This window comes from Pimephales promelas, chromosome 17, assembly GCF_988280905.1.
Source record: "Pimephales promelas chromosome 17, fPimPro1.hap1.1, whole genome shotgun sequence".
Taxonomy (NCBI): Eukaryota; Metazoa; Chordata; class Actinopteri; order Cypriniformes; family Leuciscidae; genus Pimephales; species Pimephales promelas.
This window is the reverse complement of record NC_142785.1, coordinates 27,171,639-27,197,321: the sequence shown is the minus strand read 5'-3', so window position 1 is coordinate 27,197,321 and position 25,683 is coordinate 27,171,639. Positions and strand designations below refer to the sequence as shown.

Genomic DNA, 25,683 nt, shown 5'->3' with positions numbered 1-25,683 from the left:
GACAACCCATGGGTTTTTGACTGCACTGCCTACTATCTTCTGCAGGCCCCCTATCAAGGATTTGGAGATCATGAGAAAAAAAGGGCGGTACACATCCTTGGATCCACTGATGGACATTGGAGAGTTTAAAAGTGAAGACATTCAGAGACCCTACCAATACCTGAAGAGGTTCAACATGAATTTCCACTTGGATCACTTCAAATATCAAGCTCATTCTGTAGAAGGTGATCCAGTTGACTGTCTCCAGCATCTTTTGTTGAACTATGGGTTGAAGGACCCATCATGGGCAGAATTAAAGCACTTTACTTGGTTTCTTAACCTGCAGCTTAAAGACTGTGAGAATTCCTTGTTCTGTGATCCAGACTTCCTTGCTGACAATTTAAGTGGCTTTAAGGGCTTCATAGTAAAATTCATGATTCACATGGCTCGAGACTTTGCCTCTCCTTCCATTGACATCTCTGACCAGAGCCCCTCCTTTTTCTCTGAGAATGAAGACATCCTGTCTATTCGGAAACGATGGGAAAATGAATCTCACCCATACATCTTTTTCAATGCAGATCATTTCACCATGTCTTTTTTAGGATTCCACGTCAAGAAAAATGGGACAATTCTTAACGCAGTCGATCCGAAAAGTGGCAAAGTGTTAATGGAAAATGTGATGACACAAGACCTGTTTTCAGACATTGAGCGACAAAGAATTAACCTTTCTGAGGACTTTGATGACCTGTCCAGAGAAGACAAGATACGAAGAATTTCCATTGTTGTTGGTGCCAAAAAAGGCTGGGTAAAAGGACAGTTCGATCCAGATCCAACGTATGAACTCACTACTGACAATGTTATGAAGATGTTGGCTATTCATATGAGATTCAGATGTGAGATTCCTGTGATCATCATGGGAGAAACTGGCTGTGGGAAGACACGGCTTGTGCGCTTTCTCTGTGATCTGCAACGTGAAGGCAGAGCTGTTGAAAACATGAAATTAGTCAAAGTTCATGGAGGTACTACTTCTGACATCATCTATAGGAAGGTGCGGGAAGCAGAAGAACTTGCTCAGAAAAATTGGCAAAATCATAAACTCGACACTGTTCTGTTTTTTGATGAAGCCAACACAACCGAAGCAATCTTTGCCATTAAGGAAGTGCTATGTGACAAAACTGTACAGGGATACCCTCTGAAGAAAAACTCTGGTCTGAAAATAATTGCTGCTTGCAATCCATACAAGAGACACACACCCAAAATGGTTGCTCGCTTGGAGAAAGCTGGTTTAGGATACAGAGTGAAAGCTGAGGATACTGAGGATCGCCTTGGTAAAGTTCCCATGAGACAGCTTGTGTACCGTGTTCACCCGTTACCCCCAAGCATGGTGCCTCTGGTTTGGGATTTTGGACAGTTAAGTGATTCAGCTGAACTCTCTTACATTCGTCAGATTGTGCAAAAACAAATGAGAGATCATGGATTGCCCCTAGCATGCCAGAGTGTGATCACAGAAGTTTTGGCTGCCTCTCAGAAATACATGCGCAGCCAAGCAGATGAATGCAGCTTTGTAAGTCTTAGGGATGTGGAGAGATCAATGGGTGTCCTGGTTTGGTTTTACAACCACAGAGATGATTTTTTTCCAAGTTCCCGCTCAATTGAAATTAAGCAGATGATCTTGAAATGCTTGGTGCTTGCAGTCGGTGTTTGCTATTACCCATCACTTGAAGACAAAAGTCCATACCTACAGACTATCAGCAAATACTTTCCTTATGAGTTGAACTCTAAAGAGTCACTGGAGCTGGAGATAGCTTCATGTCAAGACTTCTTTCTAAGCAACATCCAAACAAGAGAAACGATTGCCAAAAATCTCGCTTTGAAAGAGAATGTCTTCCTCATGGTGGTCTGCATTGAGTTGAGAATTCCACTCTTTCTGGTTGGCAAGCCAGGGAGCTCAAAATCTCTTGCTAAGACTGTCGTAGCAGATGCAATGCAGCGCCAGGCCTCTCACTGTGACTTATTCAAGAAACTCAAGGAGGTTCACATGGTGTCCTTTCAGTGCAGTCCTCACTCAAGCCCTGAAGGAATCATTGGAACCTTCCGGAACTGTGCCCGGTTCCAAAAGGATAAGAACTTAGAAGAGTACGTGTCAGTAGTTGTACTGGATGAGATAGGACTTGCAGAGGACTCTCCTCAGATGCCATTGAAGACATTGCATCCTCTTCTTGAGGATGGATGCATAGACAGTGACAACCCACAACCATACATGAAGGTTGGATTTGTTGGAATCTCAAACTGGGCTCTCGATCCAGCAAAAATGAACAGGGGTATCTTTGTGTCCCGTTGGGACCCAAGTGAAAAGGACTTAGTTGAGACAGCTGAAGGCATCTGCTCATCGACACAAACCATTCTTCTCAAAATCAAGCACCTTCTACCAAAGTTGGCAAAAGGCTTCCTAAACATCTGTAAAACTGACAGTGAGCAGTTCTTTGGACTTCGAGATTATTATAGCTTGATAAAAATGCTTTTTGCAACAGTCAGCGATTCAGATAAGGAGCCATGTGACAACGAGTTGGCAGAGGCTGTGTTGAGAAACTTCAGTGGACAAACGGATGATTTTGATCCACTTGATTACTTCTCGGAAATCTTCCAAAACATTCAAGATGTCGAAAGGCCAAGTACATTGACAATGATTGAAAAAAATCTTAACCACCACAATGACAAAGAATGTCGTTACCTTCTGTTGCTCACAACTAATAATGCTGCCTTGTACATAATCCAACACCATATTTTCTCCAAGGAGAACTATACATGCCCAGAAATTGTCTTTGGATCAGGATTTCCCAAAGACCAGGAGTATGCCCAGATATGCCGCAATGTGAGTAGAATAAAGGCATGCATGGAGACGGGTCGAACGGTCATCCTTTTGAATCTCCTCAATCTATATGAAAGCCTTTATGATGCTTTGAATCAATACTATGTGTACTTCAGTGGACAGCAATATGTTGATTTGGGACTTGGTTCACATAGAGTAAAGTGTCGAGTTCACAAAAACTTCAGACTAGTTGTGGTGGAAGACCAGGAAAAAGTCTACAGAAAGTTTCCTGTTCCTCTAAAAAACAGACTGGAGAAACACAAAGTTGATAGGAGTACAGATTTGACTCCTTGGCAGCACAGAGTTTTGGGAAAACTCAAACAGTGGGTGAAAGAGTTCTCACAAGTTCAGCAGTCTGAATCTTCTGAAGCAAATTTCAGCTTATCAGATGCCTTTGTTGGTTTCCATGGGGATGCTTGTGCCAGTGCACTCCTGCAGGCTTTAGAGAAAATACAAAAATTGGGCCATGATAAAGCTACTCAAAATGATGAACTCGACTGCATTCCCATTTACAAGAATGAAATCATTGAACCAAGTGAAGAGGGATCTAACATTAACGTGGCCATGGACATAGAGGAACCTGTGGCTCATCACAATGGTGAAGATGTAAGAGTGTCACAAGAGGAAATTAACAAATGTCTTGATGAGGATGCCTCAATGGAAGTTGACAATAAGGTACAGGATGCAGAGCTTCATGGAGAAATTGTGACTCTTGGAGAGGATTTTGGTCTTGTGAAAATGGATGAAGATCCTGTTGATGTTGAAGCAAAAGACAGCATGGAGGCAGTCAAAACCATGGAGTCAAACAAAACCATTGATGAGGAAGAGGAGGCTTATGAAACTGCCAAAAGCTTTCTCTTGAATTGTTCCACACCAGACTCCCTACTTAGGTTGAAGTATTCCGAATTTGGATATCAGGAGAAAAACAAGCTTCAGAGAATGTATTTCCATGAGCAAAGCCATCAGTCTCTCAGAGACCTTTTAGAAAATCATCTGAACAAAACCAATCAGAACAAGAGCAAATTCTTAGAGGTAATGTTTTACAGATGACAGAAAATGGATGCACTTTTCCTTAGACTTTTAAGAGATTTGTTAATGTTCATGTTTTTTCTGTTAGGTAACCACATTCTCTAATCTTCTCACTGGAGCTGATGTGAGAAATCTTGCTCCGGCCTTGGGTTTGTCCACCGAGCGGCTTCTTCTGCTCTCTTTACACCAATTTGACACTGAAGTTTCTTTTTGCTCCAAGATCCGGTTTGATACTATTTTGATACTATTTTTATTATATGTTTAATAAATTCAGTACCTTTCAACAAATGGTCAACAATTTCTTGTACGTTATCTCTTCTCCCACAGGTCATTCCTCAAGGATTCTGGGCTTTCTCTACACATTCTCTTGGTTCAGATGGACATGGAAGAGTCATTGTGCAAAAATGAACTTATTGCTTCAGCGAAGTGAGTCTTTTGATGTTGGTGGCTAAAAAACAATGACATTTCTGAGAAAGATTATTAGAAAAAAAGTGGATTACGTTTACTCACATTTTACAGTATACTTGCATCAGATTTCAGTTTAGGAACACTCCGTACAGGAGTCAGTCATCTTTTTTCACATTTCATCCTTTTATTCCTCTTACCTCAGGTACAGTACCATGAATGAAATCTTGTCCTTAAAGTCGGATGAATGCAATGTCTATACTGTGTTCATAACAAAGCTCTCCCGAATTGGGGAGCAATGCACAACAAGTGGCAACAAGTACATTGGCTTTCAAGGAGGTAAGTGGAACTACTTTGGTAGGTGAAACGTGTTCAGATATTATTGTCAAATAACAAGTTTCTTTATCTTTTTTACTAAAGGAGTTTGGCTGTCTGCTCATATTGATGACCTCAGAGATTCTGATGACATAAGCTTAAATCTTAAGGCTTTTTGTGGAATACCTATAAGTAAACTCATCTCTCAGACAATCCAGTCAGGTATGTAAGGACCAAATGCTGCCTGCAATTTGTACGTCCACTAATTGCTAAAATTGGAGGAACGAGAAAAACATTTTTCTGATTTATTATTGTGCTGGCTATTTTTTTAAGCAATCCCCTAAACTTAATATTAAACAAATGTCAAATTATCCCTGAAATTGTTTAACTTGTTGAGGAGAAGTGTTCAGTAAGTGGTTGGTTGGTCTTAAAGTTTCTACCTGGCAGATGATAAAAATCCTTTAGACTTGCACTGAAGAAGAGACCCAAGCCATAATATTTTATTTAAAAAGAATCTTAAAACCTACAAGATGCAAGAAAAACTGTATTCTTTTACAGATGTCAAGCAATCAGAAGAAATGGATACAGGTGGACCAGAAAGTGAGAGGGTAAAATGCTTTAAGCTTGCAACAAATATGTTTAAACATATATGCCAGATGTGTCATATGGGAATAAACTGCATACCTTCTGACTAAAACATAATTTATTTGTTGTCAGGGACATTCAGTACATCTTCACAGTTTGTCCCTAATAAGAGCCTGCACCCAGAAAGCTGCTTCATTGCTGAGAGATATAGAAAACCCCTCCAAGAGTATGGAGCGCGTGAACCAATTGCTTGGCCTTCTGGGAGGTGACAGTGGGCGGATAGGAGGTCAGTTTAACCCTCCCTCCCCCACCATCCCATTTAAGTCCAACTAAAACTAAAAACTGTCAGAAATTATTAGCTTAAGTTATATGTATTTGTTTATATATGTATTTACAGTACGGTTCCAGGAAGTGTTACTAAGGAGGCTGGTGTTTGTACTGATGCGGAAGGAGGAGCTGGTTCATAATCCAGAAGACTGGGTTTATAATGTGGCAAAGAACCAGAAAGCTCTGCAGGAAGGTGGAACACTTCGGTACTGCAGTACTATATTGCAACTAGCATTAACAATCTATCATCTATATATCCCAGATGGTCAAAAACAGTCAATCCTCAGGGCCAATTATATCATGACAATCAAAAGAGGGTAGATAAAAATCTCAGACAGTTAAAACTACTCTGAACTGTTAAAAAATGGCTGTACAATTATGATTTGGAAGCTTTGCATATCTAGCATTTCACAAAGCAAAAATGCCTTTAAATAATCTCAAGCTTCATCCTTACTAAAGGCTATTGTGACTCTGCATGGCTGTTATACAAGCAATCAAACAATAAGATAATTTAAGTTTATTCCACTGAATGATCAGCCATAGATTAGAGATAACTAACAATTAGCTAGCAAAAACATTTCTGTATTTGTGTTTAGGCACACTTTGTGGCGCCGTCTGCAGGATGTTTTGACCCCAGTGTTGGCCCAAGTGTTAGAAGTGTTAGACAGAGACTGCAATCTGTACCTACTGTATGGAGAAGGGCTCAGTGAGGGTCTGTCTCAGTTCTGGCTGGATATCTTTGAAGATCAACAGCTCCTTGACCTAACTCTCTTACAAAATGCAAGGTATTTTTAATGCGTGGAACCTGGTTATGATTAAATGTGGCATTCAATTGGTTTTAAATATCTAACTTTAACTGATGAGGTGGATTTTTACGTCTTTTAGCTCCCAAGACCTGGAGATTAATGTGCAGTGTCAGCTGTTTGTTGGAGAAGTGGAACGACGCTGTGCTGCTCCTTTTAGCTGGCTGGTAAATGCATACTGCCAGAGTTTGTGGGAGGAATCAGAGTTTGTGCAAGGTAAGGTCTCACAAGGTTGGCCTGTTTGCTAACCAGATACCACATACAGTTGAACTTAAAACACCTTTATCTTTCTAATGTAAAATCAAAAATCATGCAAAACTTTATACCTAATGCTTTTTCATTTTCTCTCAGGCACTGTGGAAGGCAGCAAAGCAAGGATTCTACAGTTTGTTAGTGCTATATCAGACAGTAGACTGGGCAGCTATATTCAGAAACTCTCAGAGAGAGAGAAGGTTGATTTGGGTCAGCGCTTCTTGACTGATCATATTCTTCTGTCCTTCAAAGTCCGCTCTGAGGAAGAGCTTTGGGTGAGATGCAAATGTTTTGCCTGTATGGAAACACATTGTTTTTCACACCACTCTCGTTTTAATATGGGCGTGTTTGGGTGTGTGCAGGTGTTTCGTACTGCAGTGCTGGGCTGTGTGTTTGCTTTGCAAATGGAGATGTCAGTTACTCCTGAGCTCTCTCCATCATGGATCCTTGCAGCAGCCCAAATCTACGCCTCACGCATGGACACATTATCACATACCCTTCAGCTCAACCCTCAGCTGGTTCACATCATCCAACGAGAAAGACCAAAAAGAGAAAGCCCTGAAATGGTGAGGAGTAGGAATGTAGCATGAATTTTCATGTTGATTTAGGATTGCTAGTGTGGTTATGCTGTTAATCAGCAAAAATTTGTTAGTTGGTCAACACATGCTTGTGACTTAGATTACAGTGCTTATTGAAATGACTGCTATGTAGCAGTATAACATTCAGTGTGCAGTCAAACAACTAAATTTAAACTAATGAAACTGTTTAATTACAGTGTGAAGACATTCTAGCTGTTGGTATATGTGTTGAAGAAACAAAGCTCCTACCCGTAACATCACTACTTGAATGCCGGACCTTCTTGCAAGAAGTTGAGAAACTTCAGCCATGTTTAGAGAGAGTGCTTAGTCGAGACTACAGCGCCCTCTGCAGCCCTGGCTGTCTCAAACAACTAGACACTATAAAGTGAGTTATAAAGAAGGTTCCAGAATTGGAAAATAGGATAATTTGAAAACTTGATTTTATATTAACAAAGTTTTTTTATATATATCATGACATATACTGTATATATGTCATGATTTCTTATTCAAATCATATTGTAAAAATGTTTTTTTTTTCTTAGGTCAGTGTGGCAGGGGTTGCTGCTAGTGGCTGCTTTCATTGAAAAGGTGGTCATCAAAATGGAAGTTGGAGATGAGCGGATAAACGCACTGACTCTGAAACACTGCAGTCAGTTGCATGGGGTGAGTTTAGGCTTATTGTCGGCTCTGTTTATTACTTTTGTACTAGACATTGAAGCCATTTTTGCTGTAGTAAAATGTGAGTGCTTACAGCTAATTTTCTCAGGATAGATGCATATATTCTCATATATATATATATATATATATATATATTAGCACTTAGCATATATGCTGCTTATATTTCCTTTCTCACAGCTAATGGAAGGGTCTCCTGATTTGAGGACCACAGACAATCTTGAAAAAATCATCCGCATACTCAATGATTACCATAATGAGTGTATCATCAGAGAACTGCGGTACACATTTTGATATGTTGGATTTTATTTGAAACTATGTAACAATATTTTATCTATTTTACTAAGCATTACTGAATGATTTATAACCTTTGTTTATTTCTGTATACTCTTTCTTCACAGATATGGTTTGACGTGCTCTGTGTGTCTGTTAGATCTGTCAGAGCCCACTTCTCTTCCTTGTGAGCATGTGTTTTGTCTGTCCTGTCTGAGGAGATCCATGGAGAGAGAAGAAGCGAAGTACTGTCCCAAGTGCAGGGAACCTCTATCGAACAATTACCGGCCCGTTGTCTCCAGAACCATTGAGTGAGTTTAATTCCTTGCTCCTGGTAACTTCTGATATATATAGTCTGTAAAGACTGAGTTTTGTCTGTTACAGCTTAGCCCTGAAGCAGCATAGAGAGATAAGAAAATGCTGTAACACATTTTTCCTGGAGGTGGTTTCTCGCTTCTGTCTGACTGATGATCAAGACCCCACAGAGGACCTGGTGGAACTGCTTTTCTCTCTCCTCATCTTGGCTCAAGGTGGGTGAATTTTCCATCTCAAAATTAAATTTCTGTACAATGAATAAGGACTGGAGCTTTCAAGCTTCAAAAAGGAAATAAATTTAACATTCAAATATCGTAAAACGGGTCCATGCGATGTTCTGTTTTTCAAGTCTTCCGAAATCATACAATAGCTTTGTGTGAAAAACAGGCCAAAGTTTAAAATATAATAATTTCCCCCTCCAATATGCTAATAACGTGAGAACTGCTATGAACGGATGTTTAAATTTGTAAAAGAGGTCAACCAAATCATCACAAAGAAGGATAACCTAGAAAGAGGGATGTGTTCTATAATATCAATAATAATATGTTATCTTTATGCAATATGTAATGTTTATGTTTACATATCTAACATTACAGGAGATGTTTATAAGACCAAAGAGCTCACCCCATTTTTGGACTGTGTTGACCAGAGCCCTGTGGTGCGCTCTGTGCTGCCTAAACTCCTCCTACAATACAGGTGCTGTAATACTGACAACTCATACATACACTTTAACACACCAGGCATATGTGACCTTTTGTGTATGTCTTTAAATATGCAGCATATAGTGAGTTGTTATGTTCAAAGTTGTCTCGAGAGTTTTGGTCATTCTTATTAAGAGCAGAATTAAATAAGATAATCTCTTCAGTTTCAAACAGGTGAAGAAACATATTCAAAGGTACTTAGAAGACCTGGAGGACAAGCTTCTAGACCAGGAGGACAGAACTGAACTCTATCGACTCTTTGTTAACTGTTTCCAGGTGTGTCATAATCACACCCTTTTGTCTTTTATTTGCTCAATAATGGTGCTGGCTTGGCCTTTACTATTTTACTATTGCTCAAGTACTAAACTTTACCACTTAATCTGTTTTGTATCATGGACATGAATGAGTCATCAAGTGTGATCATACTTAAAGGAGTAGTTCACTTTAAAAAGAAAAAACTTTTGCTGATAATTTACTCACACCCATGTTATCCAAGATATCCATGTCTTTCTTTCTTCAGTCGAAAAGAAATTAAGGTTTTTAATGAAAACATTCCAGAATGGGCCACCAAACGGTTCAAGGTCCAAAAGAGAGTTTCAGTGCAAACTGCAAAGTGTTCAAAAGGCTTTAAACAATTCCAGACGATTAATAAGGGTCTTATCAAGCGAAACGATCACTCATTTAAAAAATGAAAGTTTTATAAGCTCAAATGCTCGCCTTGCTTTGTTCTGTGATGCACGTTTGTGACACTGTTCGAACTCGTTCATCAAAATGAACGAATCTTTTTTTGAGTCATATTGTTTCATTCAACAAACAAAATGAACAAATTGACTCGAAAAAAGATTCGTTCATTTTGATGAAAGAGTTCGAACAGGAGAGTCACACAATTATCCGCAAACGTTTTTTTTAAAGTGAACTACTCCTTTAAGATTTTTGTTTGGTGGATAACCAAATGGAGGAAAAATCCTGTGGACTCTTTTGACTCTTGTTTTGTGCCAGTAAGCAACCACCTATCTATGCATTAGCAACCATCCAGAGTATCTTAGCAAATGCCTAACAATGCTCTAAAAACATTTTTTTTAATGAAGTACACCAATGACTGTATTCTGATTTCAGCCACATTAATTATAATCTAAAGTCTGCATATATCTCTCTAAAAGCGTATGTATGTTTATTCAGGATTCCCTGTTTTGTTCTGGATCCAATGGAGTTCATAGACAACTTAAGGACAACTCAAGCTTCCTTAGCCGACTGGCTCGTAAACAGACACCTTCCAGACAGGAAGACCCATCTGAGTTTCTGCTGTCTATGGCTCACCTCAGAATGTGTCTGGACTCTGCTGCCCGTATCCTGTCTAGAGCTGTCAGCCAAAGAACCGGTACGAGAGTCTTCTGGTCTGACTGATTCATGGATGTTATGACTGCAATGCGCTCAAATTAATAATAGTAGACAACATTTGCAAAACTGTGTGCAATCCTTCCTTGTGTTTGGTGTCTTTCAGATCATTTTGATGAAGTTGAGTTAAAGCTTTTGGAGCAGGTGAAGGCTGTCTTTGAATACTGTAACAACGACTGGTACAGAGTTTACCTGCTTCGAGCACTCAACAGGCAGGCTGGCATGGACTGTCTGCAAGCACTGATCAACAGCACTGATTATGAATGGATATTTCCTGCGGAGATACTACTCCTTCACGTATGGCCATTCAAAATTATAATAAAATTAATTGTTTTTATAATTAATATTATAATATTATAATTATGTTATTTTCTCTTTTACAGAGATTGATTCCTGCAGAGGTGGACCGTTTTTTGTGTTGTGGTCAGTCATACCACATTCTTAGAGATGGAGTGGGAGAAACACTGCAGGAAGGCACAACAAATGGACTCAAAGATGCTCTACAGGTCAGTGTCTACATATGTTTTTGTAACGAAGGGTCAGAGGCGTGCAGATCCATATGCAGTGTCTTTATTAAGAGTAGTCAAACAAGCAAGAGTCAACAATCAGCATCAAACATAGAACAGGCAGTCCAAGAGCATAAACGATACCAGGCAGGGGTCAGGACAGGCGGCAATGATCGTGATCCAGAGAGAACAGGCAAGGGTCGGGGCAGGCAGCAGACAGAGAATCAAATCCAATAACAGTCAAGGGTCAGTACACAGGGAATCCAGAATAATCGGTAGATAAACGCTCAGAAATGTCGCCGGGGCAAAACAAGACTTCGCACTGATGAAGAGTCAACGGGCTGTTTATATAGAACGGGGAATGAGGTTCACCTGTGCCGGTAATCAGCGCTAGGTACGGGGCTTATGGGAAATGGAGTTTAATACTCAGGAGACGGAGCTCTGGGTTGAGCGGAGAGAGCCACAGAGGTGCGATTCATGACAGAGCCCCCCTCCTGCGAGCGGCTCCTGAAGCGAGGATGCGTGCGACGCCGAGGTCTTCCACGGGGTCTCGGAGCAGGTCTGGTGGGGTGTTGCTGATGGAACTCGGAGATCAGTGTAGGATCAAGTATATCATGGGACTTTACCCAAGATCTCTCCTCAGGACCATACCCCTCCCAGTCGATGAGATACTGTAGTTCCCTGCCTCGGCGTCTTGAGTCGAGAATCTCCCTCACACGGTATGCCTCCTCACCCTCGATGATGATGGGAGGGGAGCTCGTCTCCGCAACCTCGTCCTGGTCCCTCTCTCCACTCGGAGCTCCGGCGGGTTTGAGTAATGAGACATGGAAAGTGGGAGATATGCGGTAAGTAGATGGTAGAGCAAGACGGTATGACACAGGGGTAATTTGTCTAAGAATTTTGAATGGACCCACGTACCTAGGACTCAGCTTCTTGCAGGGAAGACGGAGGCGTAGATCCCTGGATGAAAGCCAGACCCACTGTCCTGGTTGATAGTTGGGACCCTTTCTCCGATGACGGTCTGCTTGTTCTCTGAAACGTCGAACTGCACGTTGTAGATGCACATGAGCATTGTTCCAAGTCTCTTCACTTCTCTGTAGCCAAGCATCAATGGCTGGAAGGTCCGTGGGCTCCCCTGACCAGGGAAATAGAGGCGGTTGATAACCCAGTATACATTGGAAAGGAGTAAGACCTGTAGAAGGCTTGCGTAAGGAGTTCTGAGCGTATTCGGCCCATACCAGAAAGTGACTCCAATCCTGCTGGTTCTGGTTACAGTATGTCCGTAAGAAACGTGTGAGCTCTTGGTTAAGCCTCTCTACCTGCCCATTGGCCTGTGGGTGATATCCGGAAGTCAAACTGACATTAATGTTCAATCGTTCACAGAGAGCATGCCATACCCGAGAAGTGAACTGAGGACCCCTGTCCGACACGATATCCTCGGGTAATCCGTACATCCGGAACACCTGTTGCACCAAAGCTTCGGCTGTCTGAAGGGCTGTGGGGAGTTTGGCCAACGGAATGAACCTGCAAGCCTTCGAGAACCGGTCAACCACTGTGAGAATGGTGGTGAAATTCTGGGATGGAGGAAGATCAGTGATAAAATCAATGGCAATATGGGACCATGGTCGTTGTGGTACTGGAAGTGGTTGGAGTAGTCCGGCCGGTCTATGATGGGATGATTTGGAAATGTTACAGGTATTGCATTGATGTACAAAGGAGATGACGTCTGTTTGAAGTGTCGACCACCAAAATCGGTTGGCTACCAGATGGCTAGTGGCTGTGATCCCAGGATGACCTGCGCTGGGGGTATTATGCACCCATTCCAATACTCGGGTGCGAAGACGGGTAGGTACATAGGTGCGCTCTGGTGGACACTCTGGTGGTGCTGGTTCCTCGTGCTGTGCAGCCGAAATCTCTGTCATAATGTCCCACTGGATTGGAGCCACGATGAGAGTTGGAGGAAGAATGGGTTCTGATGTGCGAGGACCGATTGAGCTGTCAAACTGCCGTGAGAGAGAGTCAGCCTTGCCGTTCTTGGAACCTGGACGGTAAGTTACTTTAAAATTAAATCGACTAAAGAAGAGGGACCACCTGGCCTGTCTGGGGTTCAGTCTCTTGGCGGTCTTGATGTACTCAAGGTTACGGTGATCAGTCAGAACAGTGAAAGGCAAATGAGCTCCCTCCAACCAGTGACGCCACTCCTCTAATGCTGCTTTCATAGCCAGTAGTTCCCGGTCTCCTACGTCATAATTTCTCTCTGAAGCATTAAGCTTACGTGAGTAGAAAGCACAAGGAAAAAGTTTTGCTGGATTCCCCTGCCGCTGTGACAGTATAGCCCCAATGCCTGTATCGGATGCATCTACCTCCACGATGAATTCCCGCTCAGGGTCTGGATGGTGCAGAATGGGAGCTGTGGTGAATCTTTCCTTTAACTGTTGAAAGGCAGAAACGCTTCTGGATGACCACTTTAACTGATGTCCACCTCCTTGTAGTAGGGACGTAAGTGGTGCTGCGATGATGCTGAAGTTTTTAATGAATCGTCGATAGAAGTTAGCAAAGCCCAGGAAACGTTGCAGTTGTTTGATGTTAGTGGGTTGTGGCCAGTTTACCACTGCTTCAACTTTACTGCTATCCATGGTGACCCCCTCAGCACTGATGATGTAACCTAGGAAGGCGATCTGCGTCTGATGAAACTCGCACTTGGGTAACTTGGCGTACAATTGGTTATCCATGAGCCGTTGTAATACCGCTCTCACATCTCTCACATGATCCTCAAAAGTCTCTGAGTATATCAGGATATCGTCAATGTACACAATGAGGTTCTGATTTATCATGTCACGGAAGATCTCATTGACAAAGGACTGGAATACTGAGGGACTGTTGGCTAATCCGAAGGGCATCACTGTATATTCATAGTGCCCCGTAGTGGTTGAGAAGGCTGTCTTCCATTCATCTCCCTCTCTGATCCGTATTAAGTTATAAGCATTTCTCAGATCAAGCTTGGTAAAATACTTGGCGGTACGGAGCTGTTCAAGAGCAGCGGGGACTAATGGCAAGGGGTAGCGAAATTTCACGGTGATCTCGTTTAAACTGCGGTAATCAATACAGGGACGCAATCCTCCATCCTTTTTCTTCACGAAGAAAAACCCAGCTGAAGCAGGAGAAGTAGATGGTCTTATGAAGCCCTTAGATAGTTGTTCTTCGATGTATGACTTCATAGCCTCGGATTCAGGCTGGGAAAGAGGAAAAACTCTTCCTCGCGTAGGAACGGCGTTGGGAATGAGATCGATAGCACAGTCATAAGAGCGGTGAGGAGGAAGTTTGGTTGCCTTGTCCTCACTGAAGGCTAAAGAGAGATCGTGATATTGTGCAGGAATCTTCGATAGGTCAAGCACTTCGGAATGAGTGATGGGTGAGGATACCTTGGTAATGGAACGAAGACAGTCCTTCTGACAGGTATTGGACCACTGGATTATCTGTTTCTCAGACCATGATATGACGGGGTTATGTTTCTCTAACCAAGGTAATCCTAGAATTATGGGGTGTCGTGGTGATTCAATGGTAAGCAGTTGGATGCTCTCAGAGTGAAGGGTACTGGTCTGTAACGTGACTTCCTGCGAGATATACTGTATCTCACCACTCCCCAACGGGCGTCCATCTAACGCTGCTACTGCCATCCGTGAAGTACATGGAATGAGAGAGATATGGTAAGTTTTGGCGAAAGATAAATCAATGAAATTTCCTGCTGCCCCAGAATCTATCAGTGCTGTGGTATTAATTCTCTCCTCCCCAAAGTAAAGCGTAACCTCCATCTCAAATACATTAGAGGAATTGACAGAACAACTCACCACTTTAGAATTTCGGGCAATGGGTCGCTTGGAGCATGTCGCCCTCATGTGGCCAGCCTCACCGCAGTACAGACACAGTCTATTGCGAACTCTCCTCTCTCTCTCCTCTGGCGTTAGATGAGTATAGCCGATCTGCATGGGTTCGCTCTCTTGACTCACCGCTAGCGGTAGATTGACTCTGGGACTCTGTGGAACTCTCCGAGCACGTATTAGGTTATCCAGACGAATAGACAGATCGATGAGTTGATGGAGTGATTTTCCCTCATCCCGACAAGCCAGTTCTCCTTGAAGCTCAGCATTTAGACCCTTTCGATATAACAACTTGAGTGGATCATCGCCCCAGCCTGTTTGAGCAGCGAGGGTACGGAAAGATAACGCATAATCAGCCGCTGAAGAGGCGCCCTGGCGTAAAGAAAGCAGCTGTTCACCTGGTTCCCTCCCTCCGGCGGGGTGTTCGAAAACCTCCTTGAATTGCAGCAAAAAGTCGTGATAGGATGGAAAGGTTAAATTACTTCCCTCCCAAAGTGCTGTTGCCCACTCCAATGCTCTGCCTGTTAACAATGAGCATATAAATGAAACTCGACTCGCGTCAGTCTGATAGAAATGGGGTTGTTGATTAATGAAGATAGAGCACTGCATTAGAAAGCCTTTACACTTGGCGGGACTTCCATCATATTTCTCAGGAAGGGATAAACGGGGATTGATGGTTGCATTACCCGCTATTGGAGGAGAAGGTTCGGACGCTGCCGAGGGAATAGCCGCAGCACCAGAAGGAGGCGTGAGTAACTGAACGGACTTCACTAGTTGCTCGGTAAGTGTAGTCAGTTTGACCAGTTGCTGTTGGTGAGATGCCAGGATATTAGCTTGAGTGGATAGTTCTGACGCTAGATGATGCATGGCTGCTGGATCTTGTGGTGGCGAAGTCTTCTGTAACGAAGGGTCAGAGGCGTGCAGATCCATATGCAGTGTCTTTATTAAGAGTAGTCAAACAAGCAAGAGTCAACAATCAGCATCAAACATAGAACAGGCAGTCCAAGAGCATAAACGATACCAGGCAGGGGTCAGGACAGGCGGCAATGATCGTGATCCAGAGAGAACAGGCAAGGGTCGGGGCAGGCAGCAGACAGAGAATCAAATCCAATAACAGTCAAGGGTCAGTACACAGGGAATCCAGAATAATCGGTAGATAAACGCTCAGAAATGTCGCCGGGGCAAAACAAGACTTCGCACTGATGAAGAGTCAACGGGCTGTTTATATAGAACGGGGAATGAGGTTCACCTGTGCCGGTAATCAGCGCTAGGTACGGGGCTTATGGGAAATGGAGTTTAATACTCAGGAGACGGAGCTCTGGGTTGAGCGGAGAGAGCCACAGAGGTGCGATTCATGACAGTTTTAAATAAATACATTTATTTAAAAGAAATGTATGTCAAGTGTCTTATTAAGGACACATTTGACCAAGTTGTTTGTCGATGCACTGTATAATGTTATACTACTTTTCAAATGTTTATGATAAGATATATATATATATTTAATATACAGGGATGCATGTATGTGAAGTGTTTTCTACTTCATTGTATTTTGAAATGTAATTAATTTTTGTGAAGGCAAAGCTGAAGTTTCAGCATAAATCATTCTAATATGCTAATTTTATACTCGACTAACATTTCTCATTATTCTCAATGTTGAAAATGGTTGTCCTCCTATATTTTTATATAAATTGTTTTGCATTTTTTAGAAATGTATGATGAATAGAAAATTAAAAAGAGCGTTATTTTAAATTTTGCATTATTTGAAATGTCTTACAATGTCAGTAAAGAATTTATTTATTGTCACATTTGATGAATTTAATGCATCCTTGCTGAATAAAAGTAATATTTTCTTAAAAATCTTGTGCCCAAACTTCTGAACAGTGGTGTATAATGTACTTAGAGCTGGAGTGTAAACAGTTTTCTATAAATAAATAAATGAATAAAAACTTTTTCAGACAATGGGAGGTTCTGGCCCACTGAAAAACGTCCTGCTGACTCTAGCTGTGTTCAGGCAGGTCACCTGTCGCTTCATGTCAACTGAAAAAGCTAAATATCCTCAAGCACAGGTAAGTGTTGGTTAGGTTTTATGATTTTATTAACCCAGATATCAATTGGAATCCATACACAGTAGGACTACATTTCAAATTGCAACAAAGTTTCACATATTTATCATTCTGATGTTTTAAATTTATCCAACCTGTAATAGTAACAAGTTTGTATGAATGACTTTGACATTTTAAAAAATAAAAAAATGGCAAAACACTCCTGGCAGACTAAATTTCCTTCTCTGTGAACAGGAGATCGGGCTCTTGGAGAACGTTATTAGAGAAAGCATCTCAGGACATGCCAGAGAGCTCTGCACTGCTCTGTTATCCAATCAGATTGGAGGTCCAGGATCTAACCTGAGTCTCAATGCAGGTGTACCTGCTCAGCGTCGTCTTCTACTGGAGCTCCTGGTACATGCGAGCGCAGTGTTTTACAGTGGAATCAGACTGCTCAATCCCCTCTACAACATCGCCTCTCAACCACAGCACATGACAGTAAGGACCACTACTTAATGAATAAAACATATTTTGGTTTTTGAATGGATCATGATGATAATTAAAATAGCCATGCTTCTCTACTCATCCTCAGGAAGTCTTTCTACCCACAATGCCTGACGACCACACCAGTGAGGCCCAGCAGTGGCTCAAGGAAAGAAAACTGAAGATGTACCGTAAGTGTGACTTGCTGATGAAGTCAATGAAAATAATAATACTTCTTTAAATGCCACCTAACTAAAATAATTTGTTTTTCATGCCGACCTTATAGTTTGTTCTAAGGGCCATGCATGCTTTGTGGGAGAGGTGAGAAGTATATTTTCTTTCATTTTCAGTTGAGTGAATTGATACTGTATTCTGGGAAATGATTATGATTGTTTATTTCTCTCCACCTGTTTAGTGTGGTAAACCAATAGCTTTTTCAACTTGTGCCACTTGTGGAGTGCCTATAGGAGGCCAGAATCATATCCCAGTGGAAGGTTTTACTCCAGTCAATGGAATCACAGACCTGACACGACCTGGACATATACTGGGGCTGGCTAACAACCGGTCTGAAGCCCCAAACAGGAATCTCCCTCAAGCACAGTGTTTTGTCCTTCGTCTATGTCTTCACCTGGCCATGTTACAAGGGGCCATTCATCACCAACAGGTAAAAAAAAAATGAAATTAACCCTAATGGCAATATGAGCTAACTCACTTGGTTTTTGGAAACTTTATCTAAATAATGCCAACTACTTAAAGTCAGTTAGTGGGCAACTAGCATTAGAGAATCAATGCCTTGGTTCTTCACAGGGCATCAGAAATATGATCAGACTGACTGTTAATGACGTCAAAGAATTCCTTTGGCAACATCTTGAGAAGGACATGGAGGTTCTTGGAAAGACTTTGAATCTTAACATGGACGACACTGCCATTATAATTCATCTGATCTTCAGCAGGTTTCTACAGACCACCTCAGGTATCCATATTAATATCGACTAAAATTAAACCTTCTTGAAGTTTGCATGCATTTTACTTACAGTAGTAACAAAGTATGTTATTTTAGTATTATTTATAGTTATAGTATTTATAATAGTTAATGTAGTTAATTTATTGACTAACATGAACTAACAATGAGCAATACATTTGTTGCATCTTTGTTAATGCTAGTTAATAAAGTTAATTGTTCATGTTAATTCACAGTGCATTAATTAATGTTAACACATACAACATTTGATTTTAATAATGTATTTAGTAAATGTTAAATTTAACATTAACTAAGATTAATGCTGTAGAAGTATTGTTCATTCTTAGTTCATTTAAACTAAAGTAGTCAACTATTGAAACCTTATTGTGAAGTGTTACTGTATTTATTCATGTTTTTAATTAGCTTTTATTTATTATTTTATTATTAATTATTTTATTTTATTTTTTCTTCAGATTAAGCTTATTTATTTCAGTTGCCACAGCAACATTTCTATTTCTAAGTTTTTCATCTAATATTTATATTTTATTTCAGCTTTACTTGAGTTATTTTTAATAGTTATTGACCGTAACAAAACTGGAAGAAATTTTTTTTTTTTTAAAGTGCAGTCAGAGAAAATCTGGAAAGTTTTTCAAAGTATAGAACCCCTTTATAGATTTTTTAAAGGAAGCTGAACCAAATAGTTTATTTTCGGTGTAACCAGGAATAAGAAATTATGTTATTAATGTACCATTGTCTTTACATTTGTATAGTATAGATGTTGTCATTGTTGTTATTATTATTATTTATTTTTTTTAACTTTTTTTTTCTGTGCTTATTTTAATGTAAATGTTTCTAAAATCAATAAATACAATGAGAAGTGCAGGAAAAAAGAAGTGCAGTCAGAGAACCTATGTTTGATATTTTTCTCCCTTCTACATGAGGTGCTGGTGTGGATCTGTCTACACGGAAGTCCAGAGAGCAGTGGGAGATTACAGTGTGTAAAACAGTCATCAGTCCTGTTTTACAGGTCAGTCTTGATCCTTTTAAATATCAAGGGAGGACATTTGAAGTGTACATATTAAGCCATCTAACCGCATGTCCTTGCTTCTATCAACTTTTGTCTCTGTTTTCAGGATATGAACAGAATGTTGAGATGTGCACAGGAGCAAATTACAGCTGATAATCGACTTTCTAACAGCCCCCTGATGAAGATGATGGGGGGAAACCCTCAAATCCTTAATCTCCCCACTAACTGCCCCACTCACCATTCTTCCTTCTGGAGCCCCTCACCTGTCCTAACGGTGGAAAGCTTAACGCAGGAAATATACCAGAGTCAAGCAGCCCTGCTTATGCTTTTTGTCAATAAGGTTCGTTAACTGAAGACATACAATTATCCAGGTCCTTGTGTCCCATTATGGAAGTTACAAAAATGGTTTAAAGTAGTCTTTAATCATGTTCCCAAAAATATATATATATGCACATGTGTGTGTTTGTCTTTTTCAGGTGCACTGCATACGACAACTGATCCATTTGCCGGCTCTTGCTGCCCTGTTGTCTGATCTATTGAAAGTGCTTCCTTCAGAGACCCAAACACAAACCCACACCATCGCTTTACTTCTGCACAGTATTCCTGCTGGTCTGTCATGCTTATACTCACTGGTGGAGAGAGCTAGTTGATGAAGTTTTTGTATATGTGTAAAATTAATACTCTAATTTGTGTTACTGAATATAGGCCACCAGAAGAAGTTATTGTCGGAAAGAGTAGAGATCTTCATGAAGGTGTGGAACCAACTCAGAATGGAAATATCCAACAACGGTATGCTTCTAGAGGTTATAAATTATAAAACACATAAATGCTTAAACATTTAAATGGCACAACAATATAATGTAAAAAATGAAAAATGGATAACAGACCAATATTTTCTGCATCCTTACATAGAAAACACAATAGTTAATAGGCTAACCTGCTGAATTGTTTTATTATTTCAGCTTCAGTGGGTTTGGATCATGCACTTTGTGAAAAAGACCTAACTAAGGAAAGCTCCGGGCAGTTTCTTTCCCCGAGTCGTCACGGACCAGGCGCATGTCTCCATGCAATCATAGATCTTCTGTCTGAAACCCATAACAGTCTTGTGCGAGAGGCAAGAAAACTCTGTCACCAGGAAGACAGGTGTGTATTTGAGAATTAATGTATACGATTGTTCAAAGTATTTTATGCTCATCAAGGCTGCATTTATTTGAATTAAAATTGCTGTAAAAATACATTTTGTGAAATATTATTCATTTCAAAATAACTGTATTTTTATAATTATTTCAATAAATTTTAAAAAGTAATTTGTTCCTGTCATGGCAAAGCTGAATTTCAGGAGCCATTACATAGTGACCATACCATACGTCCTTTTTTGCGGTATATACCCTGTTTTTCAGTACATTAAAACTGAAACGTTCTGAATTTGCGAAAATGTCTTTAAAATGTAACTTTTTTTACTGTCACTTTTGATCTTTTGTATGCATTCTATAGTGTATATGTAAGAGTATAAGCACATTCTAACCTGTATTAGTTGTGATCATTTTAATCAGAGAGTATAAGTTTACATGTTTATAAGTGAAGGGTGCATCTCAAACAGAAGACTGCATCCTATTGAGGCTGTGTCCCTCTTAGTCCAGTCCTGCGGAGACGTGTAACCTAGAGCCCCCTAAGCATTAAATGCTGGAATGAAACGATCTAGTAAATGCACATGGCTATGTCACACATGTACCTTCATTTCCGAACTCAGACAACAAGCGCAGTGCCGACTCATTTTCCATCAGTTCTTTTTATGAATTGGAATGTGTGTTTTATGAAAAGGATTGTGGGGGATTTTAAGGATCCAAAGGATATACTTGATGCATCCTTCAAAAAAAGGTGAATAAAGGACACGAAAGGAAGGCAGCTTTCCAAGGATCCTTCAAATTAAGAGAGCCTTCAGCAACGCTTGATGACGTGGCAGCCAAGATATGCAGCCTTGATCATGCAGCCTTCCATTTGAAAAGCACCCTAAATGTGTTTCAACAACTTAATGCATGTCAATTAATTGGTTTTTTGACTTACAGTGTCAGTGACTATAAAGTTCCATTGGCTGCGCTGTCCGAGAGCCAACTTGCCCTGTGTCACCCGGAGAAGGATTTGCTCCCTCTGGTGTTAGCTAACTGCCATTACACACTAAAGAAGGGTCAGCAGACAGTGAGCTCCTATGATTATCCGGCTATTGAGAGAGAACTCAGCAGACGTTTTTTTGCAAGCAAACCACGCATTCAAACAGTGAGTCTTGACATTTTAAACCTTATTGTCATACTGGTGTTCAATATATGACCAGATTCATTGTTTACTTAAAAAAATTATTATTAAAAATGTATTGCAGGACACTGATAAATATCTGAGAAGACGCCATCAGAATTTTATAGAAGTCCTCAATGAGGTCAGAGCCAAAATACCTCAGGTAATTTTCTTCAGTCTTTTTTCATTTCAATCATTTGATTAAAAACAGTAGGTAAAATGCCTCTGGTTTACGGTGATTTAATGTAGAAATATAATATAATATAATTAATATAATTATTTATTAATACATTTTTTAGTTAATTGAAAGTCCACTTCTTCTCAAGGAATCCTCATTTTTCCCCATTTGATTGACAGGAACCTCTGAAGGGCTCTCTGCTCAGCTCCATGAGATCAATGTTACGTTCATTCACTGATGTGTGTGATGCAGTGTATGTTGTGGAGATTGGACTGCGTTTCCTAGGTAAAACTGGAGGAGACCCACAGGCCCTGCTGCTGTCCTATCTGAGAGACTCTTTGAAAATGGACCAACAGATCTCAAGTAACATAGCTGAGGTGAGGCATGTATTTAAAGAAGTAACTTCAAGGAAATTTAACCAAGCAGGTATTTCACCACTACTCTCAGTGCCTATCACCTGTGTGCTTCTGTAATTCGAATCCACGCTTCATGGTTTCAGGCTTTAAAAGAGAACCGGCTCAGTCAGTGCACAGCCACCTGGCAGCTCCTTACCTGCTGGAAAAGTGAACAGATGATGAGGAAAGGACAGGTAATTTCACATTCAGCCTACAGTAGCTACTGTATGATGTGGAACATACAAGAAAGTTGTTTTGAGACAATTAGAACTGTATGTCATTAAGACACATAGCTATCTCATAGTATTTTTTTTTTTTACATCTAAACTATGAATTACAATTATAGCATTTGTTTTCTTCTGATCCCCTTTACTAAGCCAATAGGAAGCATGCATTAACACAAATCATAAAATTTCCTCAGTATAGCTCTCAAAAAAGTGTATTTAGTATTTAACGGAGTGTTAATAGTGCAAATAGTCTGCCTTGTTACATTAAAATTAGCCAAAAAGCCAAAATTACTAAATAAATCTCACTGACAACAGAATCAGTGACAGGTGGGTGGCGTTAGCTTTTAAAATGAGCGACCCTGGTTTGTGTCAGCTCAGAGTAGCATTTATTTAAAATGAAAAACACGAAAATATGGAAATAAAGTGCCTATAAACGGGTTTTTAATAGTGGGAATGAAGTGTTTAACGGGTAAAAGTAGGTGTAGGGAAGGTAATTTTAAGTACTATTTATTATTTTAAATATGATAATATACTCTGAATATGTTGTTATTATTACATGTTGTTTTATAATATGCTACAATACACTGAGGTGCAAATAGATTCTGCCATTTCTGCTATTTGCACTAAGTATAAATAGCATCTAACAAATATTTACACTTAGTGCAAATAGCCGGTGCCTTAGTATAAAATACACTGTGTAAAATTTTGGTCAAAGTATGATTTTTTTTTTTAAAGGAATTGATAGTTTTATTTAGTAAGGATTCGTTAAATTGAGTTAAATGTGCAGTAAAGGCATTTATAACATTGCAAAATTTCTTGTTAAAAAAAATGCTGTTCTTTCTTACTTTGTTTATCAAAGAAACCTGACAAAAATGCATCACCGTCCCTATATATAAAAAAAAAATGTTAAGCTGCACAACCGATAATAATCAAATATGTTTAAAAATCAGTATATTAGAAGACACTGAAGACTGGAGTAATGATGCTGAAAATTCAGCTTTGTCATCACATGAATAAAGTCGATTTTAAAATATATTAAAAAACAGAAAACGGTTTAATAATATTTCAGAATATGTCTGTTTTACTGAATACTAGATGCAACCTTTTTAGCATAAAACATAAAGAAAAATCCCCAAATTTTGAATGGTAGTATATGCATAAATGTTTTCAAGTCAAATGAATGTTTTCACAGTGCATTCTTTGTACAGGCATCCATACCCCCCTTCTGCTTAGCTATTTAGCCTGTCACTAAACTGACCCCATTACTAGTAACCTCTGTTGACCTCCTCTGATTGACCCTAAACAACAGAGAGAGTGGACAAACGAGGGTTGTAAATCCAAGGGAGAGTGTTGGTCAGAGTGTGCCGCGCTTTAATAAGAGAGCGTGTGCCACAAACAACAGTTCAAAGACTTTTAAGCAATAATCTTCTGAATAGCTGGACCATATTGATTAAATACGACAGTACGGCATTTTTTTTTTTTTCACGCTTCATTCCAGAACATACTAAAGATGTTTTTATCTTTATTTATTATGGTTTTACTAATTTAAATATTTTACAATTTTACAGGATCCATTCCAGCAGTTGTCTGAAAAATTCCGAGATAATCTGAATTCAGAGGAAAGAAAGCAGGTGAAAGTTTTCCTTGGGTTCACAGATATCGACATTTTCTCTTTGGAATTACATGAGATCCTTCAGCTCAACTGCACTGTGGAAGACGGCTTCGCTCCGCAATGGGAGTAAGAACTGATCTTATTTTTTTATTTCCCCTGCATTTTAGCCGCCTGGACTGCAGCCTTCTGGGCTCACCATTTGTGAGAGTGGGGTTTATTGAGGCAAACTGGCTACAAAAGGCAAACTGCTCACAAAAATGGCCTGACCATTGTTCAAATAATGCTAGGCATTTGATTGCCAGACTTTTTTTAATGTACATTTCATAAGGGATAACTACAGTAAGCCATTCATTATCATAAAAATAAACCTTTACAGAATGATCAGGACCCTAGAACAAAGCATAGGGGTCTTATGACACTGAAGGGAAAAGTAATTGATTGATTTGAACATTGTTTTTTTGAAAACCACAAGTTATACTACAAACATCATACAAAAATATACTGCAGTCATGTATATAGAAGATCTGAATAGTAATTCATTTTAAAACTGGATGACACTGGAGCATTTTGATATATGTGGCTTATTATGATTGAAAACATCAATCCAATTCCAAATTACTTAAACCTTAATATCATTGTTCAGGGTAATTATTGGCAAAATAGAAAGTCAGGAAATGTTTTGGCATCCAAAGCAAATGCACTTAAAAACACCCTATAGTATTTAATACCAAGTCCTACAACAAAAATTGACATAAGGGTCTTTAAAGTTTTACCCAGAATGAGCACTTTCAATCACAACAATGCACACTCTCCTCAACCTAGTCAATCCCTGGAGACCTGTGGGCTTTAAACCCAAGAGAGGCACACTTTGACCCCTCCAGGCTCCCATCTGTCAGTATGCCCTGTTCTGGTCACCTACTGAGCAGGCAGCTGGTCGGAAAGAATAGGAATGCGTGTGTTGAGAACAATAGAATCCAAAGCTAACTGTTGATCCTAAACCACACCACTGAACACCCTTCCTCCTGTCTCTTTCTGTGTTCCACCACAGCATCGCCTCCACCATGGAATTGCATTTGGAGAAGAAGAACATCACTGCTCTTCCTGGTCTAGACAGTCTTCCAGAGGAAATTACTTTGGCTAAAGCAGCAAACATCTGGAAGCTTGCAGTGGAGTTCAAACACTGAAATGTTCTTCTCAATGAGTCGCACCAAATTAAAAATACGTGACAAGATCTGGACTACTTTTGTTGCTGCGTTTCGTCATTTTAGATGTATAGGACTCATTCCAATGCCCTTAATCTTTCTTGGATGTTTTATTGTTTATTCAATTGATTAAAAATTATCTGTGTAGGACTCTGAATATGTCTTCGAATTGTTAAGCACTTTATTGTTTAGACTAGGATTCAGAGACCAAGAATTAATTGATCAATATTGTATTGTTGTGAGACATTGTGTCATTTATTTGACTTCATTCTACTTTTGTTATTAATCAGGGACCAATAAAGTTGTATTACTGATCTAAATGTGATTTGTATACAAAAGATACAAAACCTTGTCCAATTATTTTAGAAAATAAACAGTTACT

The 25,683-nt window shown here is 39.9% G+C and overlaps 1 protein-coding gene across 3 annotated transcripts in view; it reads left to right on the top strand.

Moving 5' to 3' along the window:
• rnf213b (ring finger protein 213b) overlaps nucleotides 1–25,681 on the top strand; it is a 36,549-nt gene extending 10,868 nt beyond the window's left edge. For 2 of the 3 annotated variants that reach the window (XM_089122298.1, XM_089122299.1), the window contains exons 25-63: nucleotides 2–3,880; nucleotides 3,966–4,102; nucleotides 4,205–4,303; nucleotides 4,488–4,621; nucleotides 4,703–4,819; nucleotides 5,156–5,205; nucleotides 5,315–5,468; nucleotides 5,580–5,715; nucleotides 6,106–6,294; nucleotides 6,395–6,528; nucleotides 6,664–6,839; nucleotides 6,927–7,130; nucleotides 7,340–7,527; nucleotides 7,685–7,805; nucleotides 7,998–8,098; nucleotides 8,219–8,401; nucleotides 8,475–8,620; nucleotides 9,002–9,101; nucleotides 9,271–9,382; nucleotides 10,286–10,484; nucleotides 10,608–10,798; nucleotides 10,885–11,007; nucleotides 16,841–16,951; nucleotides 17,183–17,425; nucleotides 17,496–17,601; nucleotides 17,697–17,731; nucleotides 17,826–18,074; nucleotides 18,218–18,383; nucleotides 19,313–19,398; nucleotides 19,505–19,738; nucleotides 19,875–20,007; nucleotides 20,104–20,187; nucleotides 20,361–20,541; nucleotides 21,465–21,672; nucleotides 21,773–21,850; nucleotides 22,045–22,242; nucleotides 22,365–22,454; nucleotides 24,056–24,225; nucleotides 25,148–25,681. In XM_089122298.1, the coding sequence (XP_088978424.1) occupies nucleotides 2–3,880; nucleotides 3,966–4,102; nucleotides 4,205–4,303; nucleotides 4,488–4,621; nucleotides 4,703–4,819; nucleotides 5,156–5,205; nucleotides 5,315–5,468; nucleotides 5,580–5,715; nucleotides 6,106–6,294; nucleotides 6,395–6,528; nucleotides 6,664–6,839; nucleotides 6,927–7,130; nucleotides 7,340–7,527; nucleotides 7,685–7,805; nucleotides 7,998–8,098; nucleotides 8,219–8,401; nucleotides 8,475–8,620; nucleotides 9,002–9,101; nucleotides 9,271–9,382; nucleotides 10,286–10,484; nucleotides 10,608–10,798; nucleotides 10,885–11,007; nucleotides 16,841–16,951; nucleotides 17,183–17,425; nucleotides 17,496–17,601; nucleotides 17,697–17,731; nucleotides 17,826–18,074; nucleotides 18,218–18,383; nucleotides 19,313–19,398; nucleotides 19,505–19,738; nucleotides 19,875–20,007; nucleotides 20,104–20,187; nucleotides 20,361–20,541; nucleotides 21,465–21,672; nucleotides 21,773–21,850; nucleotides 22,045–22,242; nucleotides 22,365–22,454; nucleotides 24,056–24,225; nucleotides 25,148–25,283 (9,381 nt within the window). In that variant the 3' untranslated portion in view covers nucleotides 25,284–25,681. The remainder of the gene's footprint in view (nucleotide 1; nucleotides 3,881–3,965; nucleotides 4,103–4,204; nucleotides 4,304–4,487; nucleotides 4,622–4,702; nucleotides 4,820–5,155; nucleotides 5,206–5,314; nucleotides 5,469–5,579; nucleotides 5,716–6,105; nucleotides 6,295–6,394; nucleotides 6,529–6,663; nucleotides 6,840–6,926; nucleotides 7,131–7,339; nucleotides 7,528–7,684; nucleotides 7,806–7,997; nucleotides 8,099–8,218; nucleotides 8,402–8,474; nucleotides 8,621–9,001; nucleotides 9,102–9,270; nucleotides 9,383–10,285; nucleotides 10,485–10,607; nucleotides 10,799–10,884; nucleotides 11,008–16,840; nucleotides 16,952–17,182; nucleotides 17,426–17,495; nucleotides 17,602–17,696; nucleotides 17,732–17,825; nucleotides 18,075–18,217; nucleotides 18,384–19,312; nucleotides 19,399–19,504; nucleotides 19,739–19,874; nucleotides 20,008–20,103; nucleotides 20,188–20,360; nucleotides 20,542–21,464; nucleotides 21,673–21,772; nucleotides 21,851–22,044; nucleotides 22,243–22,364; nucleotides 22,455–24,055; nucleotides 24,226–25,147) is intronic. The other variant, XM_089122300.1, reaches the window with a different exon arrangement.
• Nucleotides 25,682–25,683: the final 2 nt, after the last annotated feature.